Genomic DNA, 9647 nt, shown 5'->3' on the forward strand with positions numbered 1-9647 from the left:
GTATGTATGTGACAGTCCAGCATTGCTTCAGGCAAATGTCCATAGCTGTGAGTCAGTCCCAGAGAGAATCCTTTCTGTTCTATAATGGTCAGTGCCGCAGACTTAAATCAAAATATCCCAATCATTTTCTGCACTTCATCAAATTTCTCCGACAAAGTAACACAGCAGATCTTATGAACAACATTGAACCATCCTATCCCAGCAACTGCAGAAAACACAAGGTGAATAAACATCCCTCCAAGACAGAGAAAAATATAAATCCAGAATTTTGGTGTGGCAAGGACAAGAAGTTCCAGGTCTTCTGAATACCTTTAAACAATCAGATCCTAGTGATTTACCAGCTGTTATTTTCAAAATCAGCTGAAAGCCAGACCCTATGCCTAGGTGGCCAACACATTCATTTGCGACCACAAAAAGGACTTGGTCACTGGATGCTCTGCCCCTGCCAACAGCAAGCATGTGCAGACACTGACAAGTGGAGGAGGAGACAGGCAGGTGACAACACTACTGCTGTGTCCTGGGTGGGCAGCCAAGCACTGAAGTGTACTGAAGCCCACCTGAGTTTCAGAGGAATACTGCAGGACAGCAACCCTCTATGCACTGCTGGAGCAGGTGGCAGGCGAGCTCTTTAGATGATCCAGGCATTTGTCCCAAATGCTGCCAGTGAGGGAAAACCCAGGGAACATCAGTCATGAAGAGCCTGCACTACCACTAACACCTTACCCCACTCTTCTCACTTCAGACTGCACTGTGACTTTTCTTCCCCAGACACCACAGCTACTTGAAACTTCCCACTTCTGCAACACACTTACTTCTGTCAGGGTACTGGTGAGACCCCCTTCCCCCTTCCTATTCTCTGCAGACGCAGCCTAGGATAATTGTAAGCACTTATATAAAACTGGAACATTCCACTTACTAGGATTAGGAGCACAATGACCAAATCATTGGATAGGATTTGAATAAAAATTCAAGACAAGAGAGAAGGTGTCATATAAAATTAGAGAATCTGTATTTTAGTTCATTACAGCATTACACTGCAGACAAGACCTGTCTATTAAGAGACTGAATTTTCATCCATTACAGTTAGCACCTTACATTAGGAGGACAGGGTCATGTCATGGCACAGAGAAGACAAGGCAGAAGAGGGACTGGATGTGCCTGGCAAACACCATCCTTCCCCACAGTGGAGAAGAAAAAAAAAAGGCATAATATGACAAACACAATAGTTAGTTTCCTCATATTCACACCCAATCACTGAGGACATTCTTATATCCTAACATCCTACAACCTCCAAAAAGATCTAAGATTATAAATTTTCTCTGTATATTTGTATAAAATCCATCCAACATTGTTTGTATGCATAGGCCATACCATAATGATCCTCATGCACTTCTCAGTTGGGACTGCAGTCTGTCCCCTATAATCAAGAGGTCAACCTTCCCCCAGAGCTGCAATGGATATTGCACTGTAGCCCCTCTGCACACAGATGTCAAAGCCTTTGCTTTGGCCTCGCCGTGCTTCAAGCTGACTCACTGCTCCATCTGCTGAGAGATTCAAAGCATACACATCTTGTCCTGAGCTGCAGGAAGGTGGCACTGACTGCAACCAAACCATCAGCTGTCACAACATGCAATTCAAAAGGGATGTCAGGAGTGTTTTGATACCCCAGGAAAAAACACGTCTCTAAAGCATGCAGTGCGAATAGCAAAGCAGAGCATGAATTTGGGTGTAAGAGTGAGGACTGTGTTGTGTTAGTCTTCCAAAGTCAGATGAATAAGGAAAGACAATCTGGGTCAGCTGCCCACAACTAGCTACTGAAACATCAGTGAACACAGCACAGCAGATGCAGCTACAAACGACAGAAGCACTGACAACTGCAGCTGACTTGGTCCCTATTGTTCAACTGCAATGTGGTGTGCCTGAAATGCAACCGGTAACTCCTCACATAGGAGTCTGTCCAGTTGAAGGGCAGTCAATGCCCTAGGTCACCTAGGCCTAGCAATGCACAGCAACAAAAGCCTGAACATTCTGAGAATTCTGGATTTAACTGACCTGGTTAAAGCTAAGACTGTAGCAATACCCCGAAAATAATGGGAATCCTTCAGTTCCAGATAGTTCTGTGGCTAAACATTAGACTCAGTTCTTCTCACAAAACCAGATATAGCAGAAATTCAATGTTTGTGGGGTTTTCTAAGCTGAAGAATATTATTACCTATTATCCTATGCTGCATCTGTTCCCACTTAAGTGAATTCTTTAATATTTTTTTTCCACCTTGTTTCAAGTTTCGTTCCAGAGACTATTAAAACTAACAGTCACATTTGTTAAAATGACCAGTAACTGTCCAATTCTAGTGCTGAAAAACTACCTGTTTCTTTTTGTTAAGCAGAAGGCTAATATAATTCATCTGCCTGGTACTGCATTCATCAATTAAAAAGTGTAACAGTACAATCAGTTCTGAAATGTATTTCTTTTCACATGGAACAAGATGTTCAAAATACTTGCACATACATTATTCTATAGATCCCTTTTCAGAAGTGCTTGGTAGGAGAGTCTATGAAGATACTCCTGGCTTCAGATGAAGTCCAGAGAGATTCTACTTTTTACCCCTTACTTTATTTCCAAAGTTCAAGAGTAGAGAGGTACCCTGGTCTCCTCTGTCCATAAGGAGAGACAGTCACTAGCTTTCCAAAAATCCTAATGCATTCATTTCAAGAGTCCAAAGACTCATGCTGATTTTTTCATGCCTTTTTTTAAGCAATACATAACCAAAAGCACTGTGTGCAGAGGAGCCCAATGATGGGCTATTTAATCTTAGCCCTACACAAGCTCAGAGCACCACAGAGGTGCAGTGCCAGGATATCAAAACCTCAAAAGAAAAAAGCTAAGGGAGTGTGCAACGACAGTTAAAAACCCTTAGCTTTTTAATATACAATTAGGTGACTCAAGTATAGTACTAGCTTGTCTTATTCGTTAGACAGCAGCTGCTAAGAAGCACATATCTTAACGCCTTTGGCTTTCATTGAGATTTGTACCAAAAAAAAATCACAAAATACACTTTGCTATCTTCCTTTTCTTTTGTACGTTATTATGTATTTAAAAAAAAACTATCAACACAAAATATTTAAGTTTAGTTTATAAAAAAAGGTTCACAAAGGTTGTTTAAAAAGCATGTCCATTTCAGAGCAACCCAGAAGATTCTATATAAAAGGAGGATGAGAACCAGGGATCAGTCACGCACAGGTAACAGGTTCACACTGATGAATGTGCATGTAGTGAACCTGTAGGGTCTTCCTATTTCAATTGACTGTTTACTCCAAACTCCATCACGAAGTCAAGCTTTGACTGCTGCTTGTCAGAAACAAACAGTTTAAGAATAACATTGAATCCTGGCTTAGTTAGAAAAGTGTCCATATATTCTGAGTGGTCTTCAGCTCTTCGCCTGGGGCTACACTCCTCATGTGCTGATCAACAGTCACTAGCTGTAAAAATAATCATCATCTTACAGTTTCAAGTTCTTTATAAAAACAACTTTTTCAGGGTCCTTTACAAAAATTTTTGCTGGTTCTTCCCTTCTGTAGATGACATGGTAAGACAGCGGGGAGATATTCATGGCTCCATTTTTAATGTCCTCTTCCTATTTTAAGAGGAAAGAAAAAATACACCAAACAGTTCACATCTTAGTTGCATTTAAAGCAAATTAGTTATATACGTAACACTGAATGAGTTGATAGAATAAAGTAATTTATCATTGTTGTCTGTTCTCACAGCCCTATCTAAATGCAAAAATCTGACATGTTCTTATACACACATCGACAAATGCAGAATACTGTGCTTTGGTTTAAGCCACTGGGATGCACTGAAACATTTTACATAAAACTATAAACATCTACAATACATTAAAAATTACAACATTCTGTTTAATATTTATAAGCTTTAGAAATCAGGAGCCATTATTATTACTGAACAGTAAAAACCACACACTCACCCCGAAAGCCTCCTCCACCACCTCTTCCTCCTCTGAATCCTCCTCCTCCACCTCTGCCTCCTCTGAATCCTCCTCCTCCTCCTCTTCCTCCACCTCTCCCTCCTCCAAATCCTCCTAAACATAAGAAAGAAATTACCCTTTGAGAAGCATATTCTTTGTTATGCATAACAATTTATTTCATTGACAGCTTCTGAAAGGGAATGAACAACAACAAAAAACAGAAACTGTCAGTTGCTGGACAGTTACCAGTTCAATTGTCTCTTCTAGGGACCATCTGCAGCATTTTAGGTATTGTTTGATATCTGATATACCATGTCCAAAATACTAAAGACACTAACAAAACTCCACAATTAACTTCTTTCACAAGAGCACAAAACTAACTACATATATTAACCAGTAATTGATTACAATTATTAATACTTATTATTTATTAGTTCAAACAAACAAACCAAACCACTTTGAAACACTTGTGCCCTGCTGCAAAGGGTAGGGTAGGGAGAACAGACAAGAAACTGTGATGTAAGAAAAAATAAACTCCAGCTTTAACTGCAGAGTAAGTACATGGCAGATGATGTTCAAAAAGCAGAGGATGAGATTCACCAGGTGATTCACTCCTCTCTCAAACACTGCATTTCAAGTATTTTGATATCCAGACTGGATTTTTAGAACATAAGGATAAAAAGCTGTTACACAGTGTCCAAAGGAGGGCAACAAAGATGGTGAAGGGCCTTGAGAGGAAGCTGTATGAGGAACAGCTGAGGGCACTTGGTCTGTTCAGCTTGGAGGAGAGGAGACAGAGGGGAGACCTCTACAACTTCCTCAGGGGAAGTGGAGGGGCAGGCACCTTCTGTGGTGACCAGTGACACGACCCAAGGGGATGGTCTGAAGTTGTGTCAGGGGAGGTTTAGGTTCAATATTAGAAAAAGGTTCTTCACCCAGAGGGTGGTTGGGCACTGGAAAAGGCTCCCCAGGGAAGTGGTCACAGCACCAAGCCTGAAAGAGTTCAAGAAGCATGTGGACAACATTCTCAGGCACACTGTGTGATTCTTGGGGCTATCCTGTGCAGGGCCAGGAGCTGGACTTTGATGATCCTTGTGCGTGCCTTCCAAAGCAGAATATTCCATGGTTCTATGACTCTAAATATACTAAAAGTATAGATTTCACTGACAGTTTTGAGTGTGTATTATCTACAACCTTTTACCACAAGTTTGCTTAGTAGTCACACTTTCTGTCTTTGATATAAATCAGCATTCTCTCCTCCCCATGCATTGGAGCTGTTATTTAGCCATTGGTCTTGCCATTGGAAAGATATCACTGTCTTTTCTATTGAGTCAAACAGAAACATGAGTAACATTTTTCTTTGCAATATAGCTGTTGATATTCAGGTACTCAACAGCAGCTTTAAAAAACAAAAGAACACAAATACCCCACAAAACAAATGAAGAAAACAAGATATGCCATCCCAAATAACTCAAACATTCTGCAACTTCCATTCTTGGGATCTTACCTCTACCACCGCCTCTTCCTGCCCCACGTCCACCACCACGTCCTCCTCTACCACCTCCTCTGGGAGCACCTTTTTCTCCAGGGGGCCTTGGCAAAAATCTCTGAAGAGGTAGTAGCTTTGCTGGATCAATGTAAAACTGTAGGAAGAGAGTTACATTAGGCTTTCAAAATACCAAGACCAAAAAGCACATTAATATCTCCCTTTACAAATACCCACAATTTCCTCTTACCCCTTTATGTCAAACTGTCCTCTGCAAATAGCTAAATACAGAAAGCACACAAGAAATAAATCACAGTGTTATAAAGTTACTAAAATATAGATATTTGTGTGATTTTCTTTTGTTACATCTTTTCTTGTGGGGCAGGGAAAAAGAACAAGACAGACACAAAACTGAAAAGTAAGAGGAAATAAAAGACTGTTTACAAAGGCCAATCAGTTTTTAAAGTTATTAAAAATTTAATAAAGCTTTTATTATTTGCTGACATAGACAAGATTTATCTAACTGATGACATACAGTAAAATGCTGTTATTGAGATTGGCTCACCTTTTGCATTTTTTTAAATGAAGAGGCTTTCATGTTCTCAGACAGTTTCACTGAAAAATACTGTTAGTTTCTTTAAGGAGCATAGCAGTAATAAAACATTAGAAATTTTGATTTTTATTATTATGCAGAAGGCATATTCAGACATTTTCTAAATTAGTATTTTCTAAATTAAGCTAAAAATCATCACAATTGTAACTTAAAGATCTGCAGAAACTGTAACCAATTTCTCTCAAATTTTTTAATAGTTACCAATACGGTATTTTGTGGTAAAATAATTTTTTCCTTCCATGTATTAAGGCATACGGAAGAACACAACAGTGCAAAGAGTCATAAAATCATAATTTTAAAAAACAAATCAGCATAGCAAGTGATGAACCCCTTAGCCTCAGGGTGACCTCAAGGCTTATCTAGAATAATTCACATGCTGCAGGGGCTCTGCTAGTGCTGCTGCTGCTGGATACCTGCCTGTGGGAAGGTAAAAGCCAGCAGGGACTGCTGGACCAATCCCATGCCCAGCCTCATCCTACAGGGAACTGGCAGACTGTGTAATCCCACAAGGACTCTTGTACAAATCCTTTGGCTCTCCAATACGCAAGGACTTAGGGATGCAGTTCCTAAGATCAAAAAGAGCTGCTGGCCAACTCTGCTTAATTAAAAGTGAAGATTAAATGGGGAAGCAAGGAGCTGCAAAATCCAGCGATGTATTTGCTTCATATGTTATTGTAGGAAGAAAGCAAGTCTTTGCAATTCAAGCAATTGTCATACAAAAAGCAGATCTGTTAGTTATTACATTCAGAGCATGAAAGTGCTTTAAAACCTGCATGTTTTACTTCACATTTCATGTGGGAGAGGAAAATGCATATAGCTGGTGACTGATGCTCAACAAACCAACACAGGCTGTCTTACTGCCATGTTATAGGGTTACTCCCCCAGGCATCCCACTTTTGTCATGGATTCTGTCAATCCAGCAGTGACAACTGAATGGGCCCAGTGCCTGTGTCAACAAGCTTGCTTTGACAGAGGACATCCCAGCACAAGCCCGCTTTTAGTAATAAACTGGACAATGAGCAACAGGACATCCTAGCATAAACTCACTTTATAATTAAATAGTGAGCTGGAGTATGACCAAGGTCCCCTAATGCAGAGGGAAAAAAAATCCACACCCTTGATCCAACTCTGTTATGGGTGAGTAATCTATAGCAGAAAATTTGGTCAGTTAGCTAGAAAAAGTAACAACTTAAACCACCATGGATCCAAAACACAGCCCCAGTACTGGTACGGAGCGAAAACCTCTGCCTGACTGAAAGCACCCTGTCATATCAAAAAGGCTTTAAGACAGGCATTTAATGTGAATGAGCACCTATTGACATTAACAGTTGCAGCCAGACTTGTGTCTGTCCACATATAACTGGTAGCCAAGCTCTGAATGATTTTAAAATCCTAGAGAAATCTCATTTAATATCCAATTCACTTTTAAAAAAATAAATACTGCATATCACACATTTTTTGAAGGATACAAAATCTCTCAGCTGTCCAAAGATTTCATCCACTTTGCCAATCTGTTCTTTATTATCCAAGTACACTGGTGCATTGAAATAAGGCACCTTGTTTTCTTCTGTTTTGCATTTACAAACAATGTCATCTTCACAGGGATGCATGAACTCTCCCAACACTGAAATAAAGAACAAACAAGCTAAGGATTTGGACCAGTCATTCTAAATTAAACAAATATAATCCCTCCATGTAACTTACACACTACCCTTTCTGGAGGGCCCTGGTCATATCCTCCTCTGTTGAAGCCTCCTCTTCCACCTCCCCGTCCAAAGCCACCTCGTCCACCGCGATTAAAGCCACCTCTGTCACCGCCACCTCCTCCACGGTTGAAGCCACCACCTCCTCTTCCTCCTCCACCTCCTCTGCCACGAAAAGACATCCTCTACTGCCTCCTAAATTGTGGACAAAAATCAGTTGTTTTAAATGCAAAAGATATCTCACGTTTGATTTGCTGTACCAACTCAAGCCTCCTGTGAGCCTTGTTTGTTAATTTAGTTGTTAGTCCTTTTCAATACTCACTACAAACGTGCTACGGTTTTAGCCTGTGAAAAATCAAGTTTACAACTAAGATGTCATCTACTGCAACATGTATCTGCAAAAAAGTGACTAGCAGTGATTAGCATGCTCTTCACTGGTCTGTATGAGGGTTGAACATGACACTTTCCAGCCCCAGGAGAAAACTGCAGCTCTCCAGCCCCACAAAGGAGTGGCACAAAGTGAGAACATCATAGAATCATAGAATGGTTTGGGTTGGGAGGGACCTTAAAAATCATCCAGTTCTAACCCCACCTTCCACTAGACCACATTGCTCAGGGCCGCATCCAACCAGGCCTTGAACATTTCTGGAGATGAGGCATCTACAACTTCTCTGGGTAACGTGTTCCAGTGTCTCACCACCCTCACAGTAAAGAATTTCTTCCTAATATCCAATCTAAACCTACCTTCCTTCAGTTTATGGCCATTTCCCCTTATCGTACCCCTACATGCCCTTGTAAAAAGCCCCTCTCCAGCTCTGGTGTGGCCTCCTTCAGGCACTGGGAGGCTGCTGTAAGGTCTCCCCGGAGGCTTCTCTCCTCCAGGCTGAACAGCCCCAGCTCTCTCAGCCTGGCTGCAGAGGAGAGGTGCTCCAGTCCTCTGAACATCTTGGTGGCCTCCTCTGGACCCGCTCCAAAAGCTCCACGTTTTTCCTGTACTGGGGTCCCCAGAGCAAGATGCAGCGCTCCGGGTGGGGTTTCAGCAGAGCGCAACAGAGGGGCAGAATGCCCTCCCTTGCCCTGCTGCCCACGCTGCTTTTAATGCAGCCCAGGATGTGTTTGGCTTTCCGGGCTGTGAGCGCATATTGCCGGCTCGTGCCCAGCCTCTCATCCACCGGCACCCCCAAGTCCTCGGCAGGTCTGCTCTCTCTCTGTCCACCCCCCCAGTCTGTGGCGGTACCGGGGGTCGCTCCGGCCCTTCCGCTCGGCCTCCTTAAACTCCGAGAGGTTCCCACGGGCCCCGTCGCTCGGGCTCGGGCGCGCACCCGCAGCGCCTCACAGGGCCTGCAGCCGGGGCGCGGGGCCGCGCGGGCCCCTCCTGGCGCCATTCCCTGAGGAATGACTGACAGACAGACAGACAGACAGACGGACCGGGCTGTACCTGCACGTGCGCACCGTCCCCGCCAGGAAACCGCCCACGCTGCCGGAAACGCGGCTGCCGCCGTAAGTGGAGCGGCACCGGTCGACCGACACTGTCGCAAAAGCATCTGCCAAACGCTTGGAAAATTCTCAACACTAACCGTGTAAGGGGGCTTGTGACACGGATGAGCGTGTAATGGGCATCACACGGATAGGAGGGCTTCTCCATATACACATTGTACATAAAAGCATTTGTCCTTCACAATATATAATAAATATTATATAGTAAATAATGCCTACAATCGGGAGAACCAGTGCAATGTTTGGATCGGATTCCTCTGGCCAAAGAAAAGAAATGTGTCTCCTTAACAAGTGCTTCCTTTTAATCATTTACTTCAAGAGCTTTGTTTTTGTTATCTCATAAAACCAGTCAAGCCGAGGCG

The 9647-nt window shown here is 42.5% G+C and overlaps 1 protein-coding gene across 2 annotated transcripts; it reads right to left on the bottom strand.

Annotated features, from left to right (window-relative positions):
* Positions 1–987: 987 nt before the first annotated feature.
* On the bottom strand, positions 988–9293 carry GAR1 (GAR1 ribonucleoprotein). 2 transcript variants are annotated; one of them, XM_051789711.1, is made up of 7 exons: positions 9227–9293; positions 7790–7983; positions 7555–7709; positions 6038–6097; positions 5494–5629; positions 3987–4100; positions 988–3635 (listed from the first exon to the last, which is right to left on the bottom strand). In XM_051789711.1, the coding sequence occupies exons 2-7, from the start codon at positions 7968–7970 to the stop codon at positions 3622–3624; spliced, it is 660 nt and encodes a 219-aa protein (XP_051645671.1). In that variant the 5' UTR covers positions 7971–7983; positions 9227–9293; the 3' UTR covers positions 988–3621. The 2 variants fall into 2 exon arrangements, with proteins under 2 accessions (XP_051645671.1, XP_051645672.1); XM_051789712.1 differs by lacking the exon at positions 9227–9293 and adding an exon at positions 8111–8612.
* Between the last annotated feature and the right edge of the window lie 354 nt (positions 9294–9647).

This window comes from Manacus candei, unplaced genomic scaffold, assembly GCF_025592945.1.
Source record: "Manacus candei isolate 608988 ecotype Guabito, Panama unplaced genomic scaffold, ASM2559294v1 h1tg000028l, whole genome shotgun sequence".
NCBI lineage: Eukaryota > Metazoa > Chordata > Aves > Passeriformes > Pipridae > Manacus > Manacus candei.

Coding starts and splice junctions, on each gene's coding strand:
- GAR1 (XM_051789711.1), bottom strand. CDS start 7,970: ATGTCTTTTCGTGGCAGAGGAGGTGGAGGAGGAAGAGGAGGTGGTGGC. Junction 7,710..7,789: donor CCCTCCAGAAAGGGTAGTGT/GTAAGTTACATG, acceptor TCTTTATTTCAG/TGTTGGGAGAGTTCATGCAT. Junction 5,630..6,037: donor CATTTAAAAAAATGCAAAAG/GTGAGCCAATCT, acceptor CTCTTCCTACAG/TTTTACATTGATCCAGCAAA.